At 42.3% G+C, this 18,542-nt stretch overlaps 2 protein-coding genes across 2 annotated transcripts in view; one reads left to right on the forward strand and one right to left on the reverse strand.

Annotated features, from left to right (window-relative positions):
- The window catches only part of AIG1 (androgen induced 1), a 126,486-nt gene extending 110,296 nt beyond the window's left edge, over positions 1 to 16,190 (reverse strand). Inside the window, exon 1 of the mRNA XM_061378329.1 lies at positions 15,897 to 16,190. Within this exon, the coding sequence (XP_061234313.1) occupies positions 15,897 to 16,037 (141 nt within the window). The 5' untranslated portion in view covers positions 16,038 to 16,190. The remainder of the gene's footprint in view (positions 1 to 15,896) is intronic.
- FUCA2 (alpha-L-fucosidase 2) overlaps positions 1 to 18,542 on the forward strand; it is a 232,875-nt gene that overhangs the window by 184,244 nt on the left and 30,089 nt on the right. The gene's annotated exons all lie outside the window — the stretch shown is intronic.

Below are 18,542 nucleotides of genomic sequence, written 5' to 3' on the forward strand. Positions count from 1 at the left end.
CCTCACTGGGCTGGAGTTGGCACTGACCTTTTTTCCTGAAGGAAGGTGATGCACCCTGCAGCTATGATTGCTGGATATCCTCATAGACTGCCCTGGCTCAGGGACTACAGCCTGCCTTTACGAGGGAGAGAAAGACTCACAGCCCAACCCCTGCGCAAAGGCCGGTGCCCAGAAACCCATAGGCAGAGTTTGGCTGGGAGGCCTCACTGATCTGCCCATTACTGGCCCCATCTCCCCTGGAAAGAAGAAGGTAAGCTGCAAAAGCACCTCAGGCCAAGATGTGTCTGTGGGCCATCCCTCAAACATTGCTGCCCAACAGCAACAACAGAAGCAACAAAACAGGGACCCAAGAGACTTCAGGAAGGCTGCCTGAACAACGAGCTCCTCTCCAAAGCATGCACACAGCCGCTTCAGCCCAGCTTTCAAGAAGGATCCTTCAAGCAGAAGAGTTCAGCTTAGGAAAACAGGGCCTTGATCTATGAAGGTCCAGGACTGTCGAAGCATACTTCCTTGCAATCTCCTTCATAGCAACTCACTGATTCTTTATGAACTTTCAAACAAATAATGAGTACTGGAGAAAAAGCTGTCCAGCAGAGTGAAGCAATAATACACAGACACAAAACGCATTCCTCATTTCTCTCCCCATTCAACTCCGCAGCTACATGAAGAGTGTAGCACAGTAAACAAGCCTCCTCCTCCTCAACACACTTCAAGTCATTCTTCCCACACACAGCTGCCACTATCATGCATATTTCAAAGCCTCCATCTGGGCTTGACAACTGTACCTTCCTTTTTTCCAGCCAACAGAAATACACTTCCTACTCAAACAGGCACGGATGATACCGCACTGTTTATTTCAGAAAAAAAGCTGTTCCACAAGTAGGTCATGTGGGTGGAAGGCCCCATGCTAACCTACATGTTCACTGTGGAGGTTAGAGCTACCCTACATTCCTTTTTCTCTTTCCATCTAGAATGAGGATTCATGGTGCTTGCCCAGACTGCTGAATGCCCCATACTGATGAATGCCTCATACTTCTGGATAAACACCTACTCCTCACACAGGGATTAACTTCACAGTATACATCCAGCAGGTTCAACATTTCCCAGATTCTTCACTTATGCTACATGTGCTACACAGTGCAGGTACACCTCCTTCTGTTCAGAAATATGGCAATAACCCCCACAGCTGTTGAAAACTGAGGTTATCCTGAACTCAGCATACACAGGGGCCAGTCTGAGGCCTCCTCATTTTCTTCTGAAGGTCAACTCTCCCTGTTGCAGCTATCCCTCTTGATGCTCTGCTGCAGTAACCACCCATTCTGCACCCACAACAGCAGCCTACATTCTACCATTTAAATAGCTCTGTCTCTTCCTTCCTCCCTCCCTCATCAGCAGCCTGGACTCAATTCACTCTTCCTGTATCATCAAATACACCATCCTACACCCATCATGCTAACAAGCACTGTCTCCCCCCATCTCTTGCTCTACAGCAGCTTGACAGGCACAGGCTGAGGACAGCATCTGCTGCAACACTGGGAAGAGCTGAGGCCAAGCTAGGCTTAGGGCTCTTATCTTGGAGAGCAGTAGAAGGTGGGGCCAAAACAGGAGCCAATTGCTCCTGCTTCAGCAAGGGGGGTAGAATGTGCCTTCATTCACACCCAACAGCAATGTCCACACAATTCCCATCACTTTGCAGATAGCAGTCACAGCAGGTGAGTCACTGGGTGAGATGAGACAGACTGGAAGTGATGTTTGATTATCTGGACAATGCTGCTTCAATAGCCAGTCTCAACTCCTGCCCCATGCCACACTGCAAAAAACTCCCAAAAGCTGAATTAGAGTAATGTATGGGCAGCCTCCGTCTCACAAACCATCTCCTGGATCACCAGAGATTAACAATGTTTTAACATACAGGTTACACAACTAAGAGAATTCCTTTAAGACTTTAGTGATTATATATGTCCAGCCAGCTTCAGTGTCTTGCATGCTGGGCTGGCATTTGGTTTGAATCACGCCCCTCTGCAGAGATGTTGTGAGGCTTAGTTAGTTAATATTTCCTAAGTCCTTTGAAATCTTGTAATAAAAGATCTCAAAATGCAATGGTACCACAAAGCAATTTTACTCTTAGTATGATACTTGCTATCAGGATTTATTAATTTTGTCCTAAAGGGAAATCGGAAGATCTCCACCTACATGTTCATTGATTCTTTCTTGGAAGATGGGAAACGAAGGAGATGTTACAGAAATAAGTATCCACAAAGAGAACGGGCAAGAATGGCTATTTATAATAGGCAGTCTTCAGCTGTTTATTCTATTTACCTATGCCTTCTTTTGGGAAGACCACCAAGGAAGAAACCTCCAAACTCCAGTCTAAAGATCTTTCTGCCTACTCATTCATTTTAGGTTATATGGACAGAGATGTGGCCTAGATCTTCCACCACTTTGCAGCTACTACCTGTCTTCCTACTTTAACAGCATTTCCAACAAACTGAGATATGGCCTCAATTTTCCTTAAGCTGATCATACAGGTTTTAATTTTTTTCTCTGATATTTGTCATAGTGCTTTGGAGGTCACCCAGGCATTTTATGCAGACCCCTGGTACACTTAAATCATTTCAGTGGCTTCCTGAAGTAAATCAGGAGACATTATATTAATAAAAGATGCACTGCTCCATGTCTGATTCATAATGCTGAATCCCCGTCTACCTGGTTTTAAAAGAGTCCTTTAAAAAGGTCAGTTTACTCTATGGAATTCTAAGTATCAAGAATATGTCTTCTCTGACACAAGATATATACATTTGAGACTAGCACCCTGAAAGGTACAAAAGACACTGAAGTGATTCAGAATGGGAACTCACAGCTGTCTGCACCACAATCTAGCCAAAGAGACCTTGTCTGAAAACACACCACTGAGACACAGGCACACCACACAAATAAGCATCTCAGGCTTACCTCCATCACTGCACTTCTTTGTCTGGCAAACACTGTTTAGTAACATTCATTGAGCACAAGACCAATGGCAGGCGAAATACCATAACTAAGAGGAAAAGACTGGCCAAAAATAGACTTTGCTTGTACCATATTATTAATATTTGGTTAGTTCTTCAAAATACTTATTAATTCCTGCCATCAGCATGTATGTAATAAAAATAAATAAATAAAAGATATATTAACCACTTGTTTTCTGGATCTGACATGACATCGCCTCCTGGCTTTCACTTTTGTATTTCAAATTCAAGTTTGTTTTCACTATCTCACACAGCACAGCTACGATTCCCATGAAATAAGTATGAGTAAGTCACAACTTTCAGTATTATGTTGCTCTTGTGACACTGCTCTTGCCCTTGCTAAAGGAAAATAAAACAAGCTTTCAATTAATACAGCTGGCAAAATATTTCTGAATAGCAATTTCTCACCGCAACAGCTGATTACTTTGTAATGTAATTTTGCCAAGTATCTTAATGAAGACAATCAAATGTTTTGTTTTCACTCGGTCAGTCCAACTGCACTGAAACCACGAATTTGAAATGCTTTCTCTAAATTTTTTATTTTTTTTCCCCCACAAGCAACTCTGAGATTGATTTTTTCATCCCATCTGCAACAAGTTCGTAATTTCTAAATATACAGTAACAGCAGAAGATGCATTGAAAAAAAAAAAGCCCACAACCTCCCCCCCCCCAAAAAAAACCCCACAAACAACCAAACAACAAAAAAACAAATAAACCCTTCAATACTTTAGGGTCTTATTTTGCAGGGTGCTGAAAACTTTCATAATTCTACATTTCCACATTCTACTTCACATGTAGTATGTTGTGGATGCTGTGTGTCACCCAGAAAAGGAAGTCTGACCTCAACTCCTGTGCAAACTAAGCAGAATGAATATGGATAACACCCAGCCAATACCTTCCCATTAGCTGCCAGATATTAATGCCGAAATACCTCTGTGGGTCAAGACCTTTGCAAGAGCCACAGGCCTTATGTGACATTTTATCACAAGGCAGTTGTGAGCATTGGTTCCAACAACATGCCACACAGATCAAACCCCTGTAGAAAGTGGCATTGAGACTAAAGCACTGCCATCAGAACACTGCACCTAGCCTGCTGCCCTCCCCTATGCTGGGGGAAGGCTAACAAGGGGAAGGCTATAGACCCTAGATGGGTTGTACGTTGAGCATTCCTTGTTCCAGTCACCACTTGATTATTTGGCTGACCTATCTTAAAAGACATTCTTGAATGTAATCAACCTCGTCGAGTCACAATTTTATTTGTAGTGACTTACATTTTAGCAACCTGATTTTACAATTCTGTTTCTGTGTGTGTGTACTGGGCATATGTCCAGCCCTAATACTAGCTGGACATGGGCGAACAGAGCCATGGCAGGCTCATCTCTCTGACAACCCCTAGCAAGAATGAACATGGTTCCATGTAGTTCTGAGGAGAAAGTTAACACTGTGAAATGCAGATCTCTCTCTTCCCCTACTTCTATATTGCAACCGGTGTATCTGTATGCACTCCCAATCCATGCACACAAATACGCAGTACTTATGTACGTTCACATGAAAAAAAAACCAACCAGAAAGGTGCTCCTATTAATCATGGTAACAGCCAATAAGTTCAGCAGTGTTTATTTTTGTTCATCTCACTGAATGCAGTAGATTTCAAACCTCACGATGACTGCTATGAGAGATGGTTTTTAACTCAGAAATACAAAATACAACTTTCAGCATCTCATTTAAAATACATAAAATATAAAACCAACAAAAGATTTGAAATGTCTGAATAAATGCTGATTAATAATTCCATATATTATTTTGATTTTTCAACTTCAACATCAATTTCTATCACGGAACTGCTTCCGGGTTGGAAAAATTTATCATAAAAATTTGAATGGCAGACTACCAACAGGTGACAAGATTTTAAGACCATAATAAACATCAGGATCATGATCCATTACGCTTAACACTTATGGGAGGTTTCTTTCATGTAATCAGGATGCTTAAAAACTTGTTGTAAAACAGAAAGGAAATCTAAGAGTCTTATGTAACAACATTATTTCATGGTGGCTTATTTAAGGCAATCACCACACCAGAATCAATCTCTTCTGACGGAAGATGACTGATTCTTCATTGTTCTGGGTCTACACAAGGTGCTTTAGAAAGAGAACGACACTAAGTAGGCCTGGTATTTGGGAAGGACAGGGTGAGGAAGACAATATAGGACAATGACTGCACTGGGAAAAAAGACAATATGAGTGAATAGTGGGAAAAGAGTATAAGGAGTAATGTAGGGGCAAGAAAAGCAGCACTAGACAGGAAAACAGGCTTCTGGAAGAGGACTGGGTGTGCAACTGGGATACAGAGCTCCAAGATCAAGGAGACTATGCTGGGTAAGAAGGGATTAGAAGGAAGAGGTATCACACATGTGGGCTCCTGTAGGGGAAAAAGAGTAGAAAATGTAGTTGATAGCTAACAGCAACCTGTAACTGAGGAGCCTGAGTGGGTACGCAAATGGATCAGGACAAAGCAGGAACACTTTCATGCCCAAAGCCAGTAGCAGATGCACAGAATCATCCCTTGCACACCCTCAAATACATTAGCATTTCGCTTACATTATGCTGCAGGTTAAAGAAGTTCAGACCTTACTGGCTCAAATCCCCAAAGTAACAAGAGGTCACTCCACCCTCTTCTAAAAAACATCTCATAATTTTAACACAGCCTCATAATTAATAGGGAAAAAAACAGCCTTGAATTAATTTGGCAATATTATTTTAGTAGCTTCTGCCCCAAAGGATGACAGAATGAAAACAAAACAGCCTGAAATGCCATATGACTTCATAGTATAGAATATAATCTCTGGAAATTCAGAGGTGGTTAGCTTCTGAAATTATACTGACATTAAGTCAAGGAAGTTTGATTCTAATTTTCTGAATCATATGTTAGAATTAGAAGCATCACTAGCTTCTTAATAAATACAGGAATATCCCTGTCTAGCCAGTGTAGGTCATGAGACAGCTGACCCAAAAGCTGTCTACTCTCTCTTGTTAGCTTTGACACTCAAAAACTTAACAGTGTCTGGTACCTCAAACCACTGTAATATTCTATCTATCTATAGTTCATTAATTGGTCACTTCAATTAACTTCGGTAGTAAAAGGCCAATTTACTCTTAAATGTGCACAGCGTTCGGAGACTATAGAACAGCGTAGCTTTTATGAACAGTTTGGTATTTTCAAATTATACACAGCATAATAAATAACTGTCACTGTCAAGCATGAACACAAAGATGCATGCTTGGAGGTGCACCTCCAAACACCCCAAATCCCTTTCAGCCTCCTGAGCATCCAGTTTAACTGTGCAATGCTGTGCAACAGGCCCACAGCAGATGCTTCCTTCATGACTCATGCATTCTCAGGACTCACTTCCTAGGACCTACAGGAATGCACATAATTGTGTGTAATGCACATAGAGATTCACAGTTCTTGGAACACAGCTATAACAAGTAAACTCGGGTCAAGGAAGTTGTCACAGCATGAAGTTTCAATTTGTTTGCAAGCTTAAGTGAACAGCAAATGAGGACCTCTGCATCTGTCAGTGCATATGGCTTCTAACTAAGGACAAAGTTTTGTAAGCACTCTCCAATGACAAACGTGGTAAGCCAAACAAGTTCTGTGCAGGGAAGTGGTGCCATGCCACAAGTGTTTAGCGGTTCTGTGTGGGGAAACTGAGTGGGTGGAAGAATGAGGGAGAGCACAGGGAAGGGGAGGAAGTCTGAGGGAGCTAACACATGCTAGTTTAGCCCAGAAACACCAGCCACTTTGTATCTCCACCCTTGTGTTCCCTCACTGTGACCTCATTACCCAGCATTCAAATATCTTAATACCAGTTTGTCACAACAAAAGGCTGATGAGCATGGTGCACTCTCTCACCTACTCACCCCATGTACAAAGTGATGTCATCTATTGGATCTTCCTTTTCCACGTTCTCTACTTGCTTGCTTTACAAAGCTAAGCCTGTGTAAGCACTGGCCGTGAACAACCTGCATCTTCTCTAGGGTCAGGCATACTGCTGCAGTGCCTCAGGAGCACAGAGATGCTACTCTGAACATCAGCTGTATGAAATGCTTCCACCATTAAGCCACAAGCCTGCGAAGCATCTCAGAGAAAACATCCCTTTTGCATTCATGCATTTTATTAATTTATATAGCAGCATTTAAAGTCAGCAGTTTCTTTTTCTTCCTTTTGCATCTGATCAAGAACATTAGGAACATATGCCACCTGTGCTCTGCATGTTGAACTCCCACTCCTACTGAATTCTAATAATATTAGCAATAATAATAAATAACAATTTGTTATTTATGTGCTGCGAGAAGCAGAAGGCTTAAAGATAAAATATATGCAAATAGAGGAATAATAAAATAATAATAAAAAAATAATAACCCTCGGGTACACAAAGACCCAGGCTTAAAAAAATGAAAATACAGACAGCACATCCCAAAACAAAAAATGAGCCAATCAATTCCTAACAGTAAAACTGAAATTCTCTAAGTCACTGCACAACCAACCTAAACAGACTGAAGTGTCTAGCAGCATTTGTAGAGGTAAGATTCACCTTCTGAAACTGTTTTGCTTAATTCATTGCAAAAAACCCACCACCCTCTGTGCAATTATTAGCAAAGGATTTGACATTCTGCTTCTCTGCACATTCTATTGTGATTTACCTTTCCCAGGACACCTAATATTCCTCTAGTAAAAACCCAGTGGAATTAGCTTTGCTTTAAGCTATACTGTAGGGAATCCTCAAGCACTTTATAAAAAATAACCCTAGAGACAACCGTGGCAAAAATACCTGACCCATGTCAGTTGTACAGAGAACCCAGTGAAAATTAATATACAACTGCACCCTTTGGCAAGTATTTGTTTGGAAATTGTACTGTAAACAGGATGCCTGTACGGGCAGTGGCAAGACAAGGTGTTCAGGGAATGAAACTAGAGGCATTCAAATCTTGATTTCAAGACTGAGGGAAAAATCGCATGGACTTAATTAAGCTGCCAGAAAGAGCCTTCATACAAATAAAATCAGGCTCTGATTTTCTCCCAGCATTGCACACAACATACTACAAAATATCCCAACAAGCAACACCAACAATATGTCATGAGAGTATAAAATATCCTGAGATAACTGGCAAAATGCTGATGAAAAGCCTCTAAATGCTTAATCACAGTTCTAACTAGGGATGGACTTGTTTTTAAGTCTTACTAAAACATGCTTATAAATTTACTTTAGTTTCTTCCTCTCTGAAAAGGCTAGAAGTTTTATTTCAGCTTCCAACTGATTCTGGTTTTCCTCCACACTTTAGTTAACTTTTGCATCCACTAAAGTTAAACACAGTTTTTTCAGTGGTAGCAAACGTAATGATGTTGAGTTAAAAACATCTTGCATCATACACAGTAAGTGCAATAGAAAAAATGCCATAAGGCTTTCCACACTAATAACAAATTCAGAGCTTTGGAAAATATGCTATGGGGAAAATGTAGTTATTCAAATAAATTCAGGCAGGTAAGGCAAAATTTGAAAAAGCTTTAATTAGAAGGAAACAAGCTTCTTATTCACCCATTCAAAGAGTTAACAAGGGGCTTTTCTACCACTTTGGTCTTCAAAATAAGCCAAGGCATTGCCAATTTTGTTTCTGCCTCATATGTTATATATATATAGGGGCCTACAAGGATGCTAGGGAGGGACTCTTCATTACAGTGATAGGACAAGGGCCAATGGGTTCAAACTTAAACAGAGGAAGTTAAGACTGGATATAAGGAAGAAGCTCTTTACTGTGAGGGTGGTGAGGCACTGGAATGGGTTGCCAAGGAAGCTGTGAATGCTCCATCCCTGGCAGTGTTCAAGGCCAAATTGGACAGAGTCTTGGGTGACACAGTCTAGTGTGAGGTGTCCCTGCCCATGGCAGGGGGTTGGAACTTGATGATCTAAAGGTCCTTTCCAGTCCTAGCTATTCTATGATTCTATATAACCTGAACATGCAAGGTCAGAAGAGCAGGCCTTAGATTTAGATACTTAAAAGAAAAAAACCTACACTGAGAGGAAACTGATGTTTATCTAAAATGTGTATTGTGAGCAATAACATCACTTTTGTTTCAAATACAGAAATGTCCAATGTGAACTTATTATACACCAGTATTTGTTTCACTGTTGAATTATGCAGAAAACATCCAAACCTGCCGCTGGTGTTGGTCTTTTTAACATTTACTGACAAGAGCTGCATTAGCAATTATGCTAATGCCAAGGAATTCCCCACCCATGCTGAGCTCCTCCCAACATCAGTCTGTATTAAAGTAGCACGATTAGAAAAAAGTGTTCTAAATACTGCATCAGGATAGGCAGGCTCTGACAATTCCAATTGTTAGATATGGAAAGTTGCAGCACAGAAAAAATTGCATGTAATGGAAAGAATCAGATTTTTTTTTCCCCTATTGTTTTGTTCAGGTAAATACACACTTGGCATAATTCCTAGTGATGAATCTACACTATAGCATGTTTAAGACACTGCAGAATTGCCTATTTTTTCAACTTTATTAAATTTTATTGTGGTTTTACTTTGTTCAAATCTGCAAACTGACTTCTGTGGAATGTCAGGGTTTTTCATAAAGGGTTTTATTTTTATTTACAGCTTTAAACAACTTCATATTTTGCTGTACAGTAGCATACTGGCATATTTGACATTTCCATCACACCGATAATAAAATATTTTTATCACGTGAATGTTTTCCCATTTTCAGATAGGAATGTTCAAGTTCCTCAGGGGTCAGGGGGTTCAGCCTAAGGACAAAACAAGCATCTACCCACATGGATTTCTACCCTACAAGTCTTTGTACATCCTCGGTTTAATGTAACTGCAAAGATTCAAGTGAAATTTTATTTGTATTAAAATTTAATTTAAAACACTAAGTTTGTAATTTTCTGTATTATTTAAGAATACCATTTGATAAGTTGTATATATCTTTATGACAACTTAAAATGGTCGATCTTGCAAGATTAATTTCTTACATAAGCTTACATGGCCTCATTAAGATAATACAACTCTACTTATATGGTCAAAAATACATTGATTTGTTATATACTTATATTCATAACAAATCAGGCAGCGTAGAACCCCAACTTTTGAATTCATCATAGAACTACATGTGTTGTCCTTGTTTAAACTAATGGTTTAAAATAATTAACCATTTTGTCATATAGAGGCATGTAAGTTTACCTGAGTTATCCTTACCATTACAATAAAATCGTGAAGAAAATAATTCAACTATAATACAACATAAACGGGATTTTTTCTCAAAGGGGAACAGAAAGACTACTAAACCAACTTGTTGAAGTGGCCATCATCTGAAACTGTTAGCAAAACTCTACTAACTTTACACTGGCTTAAAACACAGCACTGTTACCTATTACTTACATACTCCAAGTTATAAAATAATATTACCAACATCAGTTAAATCTATCATCATAGTAAGTGATCCCCATTTGTCCTCTCTTCCACTCTCCTTCTTTCCCTTGCCAACCCTACTGCCAACACAAATATTTCAAGACAGCTATAACTTTCCTGAGAATTCCCCAATTAAATGTTCAGCATATTCAAGTCCAATTGTAAAATAAAGAATGCTAATGCAATGTGAAAATGGAACCCTTCAATGTAGTGCTCAAATTCCACTGAATTTGTAAGAGTGCTACCAAAAGCAAATGGAAAACATTGGGTCTATGAAAAAGAAACAGTGATACTATTACATTTTTAGTACTACATTGATGGCACTATACAATTGTTTCTCTGACTTGTTTACAGCCTAAGAGGCAAAAAGAAAGCTCTATAACACACACTTATTAAAAGGCTCCCTTACATACAATGTCGCTTTTTCTCTCAAATACATTAAGCACCATTAAGAAACCTCACCTTGTTATTCCTCAAAGAGAAGTCCCTTTCCTTCTCTGTAAACTGATAAACAGTCAATTGACTGTATTCGCTGTTATAGTACAAACACTGAGATATTTAGACATGGTGATGAATTACTACTGGAAATAATACATAATATTTTACAATTCTATAATCTTTCACCCAGAAGTCATAAAACACTTGAATGCCAGGCAACTTTACAGGTGATGAAAGACAACAGCAGAAGGTGAAATTCATTTTTCTAAATGAAATCCTGGAAAAGAGTCATAGTTATATTCAGCACGGCATGGAACATGTTTTCACTTTTGTACTGTGTTGGTAAGTTTAACGTATGCAGTACTGGCCAATGGCAGTTTATCCTTAATTTTGAATCTCCTAGTGTCTGACATTTTTTGGTCATTTTATTTCCCATCAGCATGACTAAATCCAAACTGGGCACAAATCACCTACAATCTTCAGCCATGTTTTGCTAAGATGCTATCCTTTTCTGTTGTCTAGTAACCGTATCTCACATAATAACTGATTAAATACTCTAAATATGTAAATGACAAATTAGCAATTCTAGTTTCCAAGTCCTATTGTCAACATGCCCCTCTGAAATTTTCCAAAGACAAGATATAAACTAAGTTCTGATGACTCATTTAAACCTAATGAAACTAAATCTAAAAGCATTTTCTGCTAAACAAATACAACATGTACTGGCAAAAAATGTGCTGGGAACAGCGTTTATACCTGCTTTTTGTAGAACTCAATCTGCCAGACAACATATAAAAGTACACACACAGACATCACTTTCAAGAGAATAATAAAAGTGTAAGGCCAGAGAGATTTATACATGAGCAAAATCAACTCCTCTCTAAATTTGGCTGCCCTGAGTCAAGTCATATTAATACCCACAATCACATTTTGTTATTCAAAATAGGACCATTAAACATAATCATAAAACATTACACTCGAGACTGCCTCCAAACATCTATCCTTGTTTTCTGTCTTTGTAACTACCCTGTTCAGCCTACCAGAGAGACTTTAAGACTAAACAAACAAACAAACAAACAGTGTTTTGTTAATGGATGTGTATGTATGTGCAATAGCATCTCGGCTTACTCTAGCTTCTTTGAGGAGTCAGGTTTTCACAGAAACTGCACAATGAAAACTAGAAGCTATTTAGACCAGCACACCCCTTATTAATGAAATACTTATTTTAACTTCAAGATGCTTTTCTGTCAATTATCACAACCAACCAACCACAGAAAGCAGAACCAGTCTTCTTAGGACACCCACTCTCTGCTATATTCCAGAATGCAAATTCTACGTATTTTTGCCTCTTCTCAAAACAACAGAGAGCCAAAAGAAACTGAGGAACAAAACTTAACCCCTGTAACAGAAAAAAACGTGCCATTTTAGACAAGTTGGTGCAACAGATCCCTCAGCACAGGTGTATTTATCTATAAAGGCAGGTGTGTGATTGCAGTGATATGCAGGATGACCTTGTTATCTTTAATTCAAGTACCAGCATCTTTAATTCAGCTACTTCTAGTACTTACAGAACTGAACAAAGAGTGGTACAAGTAGGGAAAAAATTTGAGAGACTTACATAGCTGACAAACTTGTTGCAAAGAATCAATTTGTACTGGCACCATTTTCACCCTAATTTGACTTTCAACTCTGAGGCTCAACAATGAATTTATGGGGTGTGGTGCAGGAAAGTGCAGTCTTGCAGCAGCCCACTACTAAAGCGGGAAATAGTGAATATGAGTCTACCAAAGGCAGCTATACACAAAATTTTAGGTACATCTCTCAAAATATCCCATCTGAATCCATGCCTTTGCCATTTTCACAACAGCTTACCTTTGGGGCTTGGTTTGTGTTGTGAGGATAAAGGAAATAAACACGTCATAGTTTTGAACTAGCCTGAATGTTCAGTACGATGATTTGATCTGCTGGGCTCACTGACTGACCCTGGCAGCAACTCTTCACCTCTTTTCCCCTCAAGTTCCCCACTCTATAAATGATCAAAAGGATACTGCCCTCTTTTCTGGTGTTCTGGAATCCACAGGTACTAGGCAGATATTTTTACCATGTTTCAAGTAACTTTGGAAAGTATCTACCACTTCTGCATACCAGGCAGAAAGTCTGAAATGGAGAAATGACTCTTAGTAGCAACAATAAGGAGCATTACCAGTGTAATGGCAAAACATACTGCCAGTACCTTACTTCATAAACCGGAAGAATCTTCCACTGACATGGGTATTTTAGGGAATGTTGTAATACATTCACAACTGGAAAAAAAAAGTCAGTCATCGTAGTGACTGCAGTTAAAAGAAGTCATCAGTTGTGCTTGTATTCTTTCTTAATTCAAGGACAGGAGAGATTAAGCATGAATACTGACATCCAAGAAAGCCTTACTTAGGTATGAACATTCAAAATATTATGGATGGACAGGGCTGTTACAGTCTGTAGATCAGTATTACACAACTTCCTCACCATACTCAACTTTCTATAAACAGTGTGAGGGATGCGAATCTAATGTTCAGATTAATGCATACCTTTAGAATACTTTACTGTCTTATGTTTTAGAGTCCAAACAACTGGTTTTTCATAATTCAATTCAACATTGTATCACCTGCAGGTAAATCATCTCACACAGCACCTCTGCAAAGCCAGCTACCTGTGATACTGAAAAGCAATGTCCCTTCAAAATGGACAGAAGAAAAAAAAAAATCCAAGTAAGTTTTCAGATTCATAAACTCACTTTTCTCAAGAACTGGGATCAGGCTTTGGAAATAGAATTTCTACGTGCTTTTGTGATGTCAAAGATGAAAATTCTGCTTATGGAGGTACAATCTGTAGCAAGAACACCCGTCTGCCAAGACTCTGGCATTGACAATATTTTGTCTAGACAGCTTTTGAATGTGACTGACACAGGAGCACGGCACATGGCTGAGGAAACTGAAACTTATGGAAGAGCTTTTGAAGACTTTGTCAACAAAGAGTATTTCAGAAATGTGCCTATCACCCTTCAACCATGCCTCCTGGTATCACCCTCAGGAGCCTAACAGCTTTTGGTTCTCCAAGTCTCCCATTTGTCCCAGGAGGCAGAAAGACAGACTTGCTTAGATAAGATGCTACAAGCGCCATTTGGGCGTAAGTAAATATTGTCAACAAGCTGAGAGGTCTATGTGCTGACCAGTCACTGAGACAGTAAGGAACTGCTAACCTTTTCTCAACTACTGGACTTGACTATGAGAAACATGTGACAACTATTAGCTAAAGGACAGAAACGACTAGCTGCAGTCGATAACTCTTCCAGACATTTCAGAAAGCACTACGTATTCACCCTGACCTTTTGGACCATGATAGAGGTAGCCTGAACCATGTGTATGCTTTGCTGGGAAAGTCCACATGAACTTGCCACAGACAGCAAGCTGTAAATTTTTGGAAATGATAAATATCATGTACTGTCAAATGTTATTTTCACTGTATGACAGCCATAGTTCAGTTAATCCTCAAGCAACTGTCAGGGCTAGGATAACAGAGAAAAAAAGTGAAGGGAACTCAAAGACAAGATCATTGACTTTTAGCTGTATTTGGTTCACTTCCAATTCAACTGCCACTAAAGTCAACAGCTTCCCCTGAACTGACTGGGACTTGACACTAACTTCTTTCAATTAATGTTACTAACAGTACTGCTCAGCAGCCCAATTTAGATTCTAGTTTGCCTCCCACAAAGACATCAGGCCATAAGATGCCCTTTCACAAACTGCATTAAAAACACTAGTTATGGCTGTGGAACATCAGAGATCCAGCAATTTTTTGGCACCCAACACAAAAATCATACCAGCTAAATGCAGAATATGGTAAGTTCTCCTCAAATAAAATACGGACCTCAGTGAACCTTAGCTTAACCCCGATACAGAAATTTGCATGCTTGACCTGCCAGGTTAATAGTGACTGGGTTTCATCTCCAAACTCAACCTATTGACTGGATATTAAGTCCGCAAGCAACAGCAGCAAAACTTATGAATCTGCAATGAGGTTCTGAGAGAGGTTTTATCACTGAGAAGTGCTGAAATGCTGTCATTTTGGGACTTCTTCTGTAACCCTATAGGAACTGAAAGATTTCTCACCTATTTACACTGTCGACTAAAAGAAAACCTGGTTTGATCAAGGTACAAGGTCAAAGTTGGCTATCATATTGCTGAATCAGAAACCAAGTTTCTCCTCCCATCTCCTGTCTTCCTCCCGCCCCCTCTCGTCCCACCTGCACTACGGGATCACTGTTGTGTAGGCAGCAAAGCCAAGAAGCTGCAGGCAAAACCAGGCCCTGGCCAGCGCCTGGTGTTTTCCAATAGGCCAGCATGCTCCTGATTGTTCCAGATCTAGATCCTTATGAAAAGTGAAATGAAACATGTTTTGTTTCGAAGCTCAGTTATGGATCTGCAACCTAAACTAGCTGGGGCCGGCATGCTGAGCTGCCCAACACTTTTTGTCTCACACACTTGCACCTGCCACGGATGGATTCCTTAGAAGGGCTGATGGGAGCGAGGCATGTTTGCTATTTTGACGGCACACGGGAGCCAAATGCTACGACCAGCAGGTCCTGGTGTTTACTGTCAGCCACTGAAAAAGGCATGAGCACTGAGGTGACGGCGTTTGGCTCACCTTACCCACGGCCGCTCACAGGCAGCAGCCGCCCCTCGGCTTTGTCCGTGTCTTTCTCCGTTCAAACCACCCGGCTCCGCTGCCGCGGCGTCACGGCCGGCCCTGGAGTCACAACATGTCGCCGTCCCCGCTTTAAGGTCACCTCATGGCGCTGCCGTCGAGCAGGGCCGCGGCTGGGGCCCGCGATACGCCCGGCCCGCTCCCGCGCGGCGCCGCGGTCTCTCAACGGGCAGCCTGAGTGAGGGGGCAGGGCCACGGGCGCCGGGACCGGGGGGACACTTACCAGGTCTATGAAGGTCAGAAATTTCCAGCTGCCTCCATAGGTCTGATGCGCGGGCATGTCAATGGCCTTGTAATTGCACAGGATGGAGCAATAGGACAGGAGGATGGCGGCGCGCAGCACCTGGCAGGGGACCAGCGCCATGTTGCACGCTGCGGCGGGGCGGCCTCAGCGCCTGGCTGCGAGCCAGAGTGGGGTGCACTTCGGCGTGTGTGCGCCTGTGAGCGCCGGTGTGTGCGCGACCGCGCGGGCGGGACTCCGGGCACCCCCGCGCCGCGTTTGGCCCCGGACGGGGCGGGGCGGACGGGCCGCGCCGTGCGGCGGCGGGTGGCAGCGGCGCGGGGCAGGCGGGGTTGGCTGCGCGGCGGGCGGCGGCGGTGCCGGCGGCAGCGTGACTGGCGGGCTCGGCGCGCTCCCAAGCCGCAGGTCCGCGGCCGGGTTAGACGGGAGGAGGCCGTGTCGTTCCCCAGGGAGCGGAGGGGCATGCTTCGCAGCTCCCATCGCCCTCAGCTCCTGCGGCCGTAGTGCCCCGCGGGCTAGCAGGTGCGGGACCGGGGACTGCGGCTGTGCCTGAGGGTCCCGCGTCCCTCAGACGCGCTGTCTCCGGGAAACACGAGGGTGAGCGCGGGCAGTAGGTTACTCGCAGAACCTTGTTCCCTTCGTTTTCACGCAAAAAACCACAACGCACCAGCAGTGACGGGTTTCAGCCGGTGTATGGTGGAAGCCTGTGAACCGGCCTCCGCTACGGCCCCTCTGTAGAGCCAGCCCGCCAGCCCGTCCTACTGGGGGTAACGCGGGAGTAGATGACGGGTGAGGTACAGGGCACTCAGCTCCCCACGCCACCAGCTGACCGCGCCAGAGCCAATGAGCTGCGCACTGGCTGCGAGCGGCGGCTGTTGGAGCAGGTGTCACTACCCCGCGGGGTCGTGTGGGGCGGCCGAGGCGAACCGAGGCCATGGCCGTACCCTTAACTGCGCGCTGTCCGTACGGCTACCCCACTGCGGAGAGAGCGTTTGTCCTTTCACCTATTTCTGAGGTACAGTCACGTCCTCGGTGTTCCCTTTCGTCATAGGATTGCTAGAAGTGCGCTTTGCAATACCTGCAACCTCTGTAAGAAGGGGGCCACGTTATCCTTGGATTAAAGTGTTGGGTGGAGTATCAACACTGTGAGGAATGACCATTTCAGTCAGCAGGGGGTTGGTCACCAAAAGGATCTTAAGGCTAGGAGCAACTGGGGTGGGGGTTCGTGCTTGGACTTCCACACCCTGAAAAGGAAAGGGTCTCAAAGTGCTCGGCTGCAGGGTAAATATTAAGTTGCTCCATCATCTGGAAAAGTTAGTTTAAAGGGAAAAGAAAAATTAAACACAAGCAGTGATGTCTGGGCTGGGACAGACAAACCACTTCTATAAACACCATCTCCCATACGTCTGCCTTTTGACATAAATATTTGAACTATAAGGTGCTTCATCATAGTTAAGCTACTGGAAGCCAAAAAGAATCTGACTGCAACACATGCCCTGCTTTAATTCCATCACATGGAGTCAAAACCTCTTCACCTGGTATCTACTGTGCTCAAGTTCTGCAAAAATAAAGGGCTTTTAAGAGAACATGTACTAGCAGCTATCCTAGATGAAATTAGCATGGCATAAGTTACCTGCTTATGAAGAGGAATAGTATGTGAGGCATGGACAAAGAACCCTCTAGAAGCATGAATTTCCTACTGGATCCTTCAGGTTATTTTACCTGTCAGTTCACAGCCCCAGCAAGCACATGGGGCAATCAGACCCCTGTGTTGTTTGTGGCACATTTAAATTAATACTTATGTTATCTATGTGTCTATCTATTTACATTAGATAATTACGAAGAAATTCTTCATGTGAGGATGGCGAGGCACTGGAACAGGTTGCTCAGAGTTGTGTATCCCTAGCAGTGTTCAAGGCCAGGCTGGATGGGGCTTCGAGCAACCTAGTCTTGTGGAAGGTGTCCCTCTGCCCGTGGCAGGTGGGTTGAAACTAAGTGATCATTAAGGTTCTCTCCAACCCAAACCATTCTGTGATTCTAAGTCTTACAGGTTAAAAGGGTTTGATCTCATTGAAGTCTTAAGGTGCAGTGTAAGAGATATGTGAGTGAAACGCAATGGCCTGCAATACAGTGAGAGACCAGCCTAACAACATTAACAGTATGACCAAATGCAAGTGGATCTGTAAAGCAGTACAGTTGCTGCTGAGAACCTGATGAGTGTATGGCATGTATTGCAGGAGATTTCAAATTGGAATAGTTCTTCGCTGTACTTATGGATTGAATATTCATTAGTAACTGGTGTGCCACTAATGAATATGACATCTTCTGGCACTTCTTCTGTTTTGGTTTTATTCAAAAGGAGTGCAGCTTGCTTTCTGAAAGTGTGTCAAATTATAAACCAGAGCACAGTATCAGTCCAGATGATCAGGAGGTTTACTTCCAAAATACACTTGTCGTCTGCACCTTAGTGCTACTGTAGAGGCAGCCTTAGTGTGCAAGTCTTGCTGGACTTGAGCTTTGTAAGCTCCCAAAGGCAAGTTACTCTGTGCAGAGCTCATCAGCACAACAGACTACATACCCATGCATGCCTTTGTATCTTGTGATCAGCCTCTGACAGAAAGAATTTGG

This window comes from Neopsephotus bourkii, unplaced genomic scaffold, assembly GCF_033783945.1.
Source record: "Neopsephotus bourkii isolate Nb327-2 ecotype Australia unplaced genomic scaffold, CSIRO-AGI_Nbou_v1 NB_1765, whole genome shotgun sequence".
In the NCBI taxonomy this organism is placed as follows: domain Eukaryota; kingdom Metazoa; phylum Chordata; class Aves; order Psittaciformes; family Psittacidae; genus Neopsephotus; species Neopsephotus bourkii.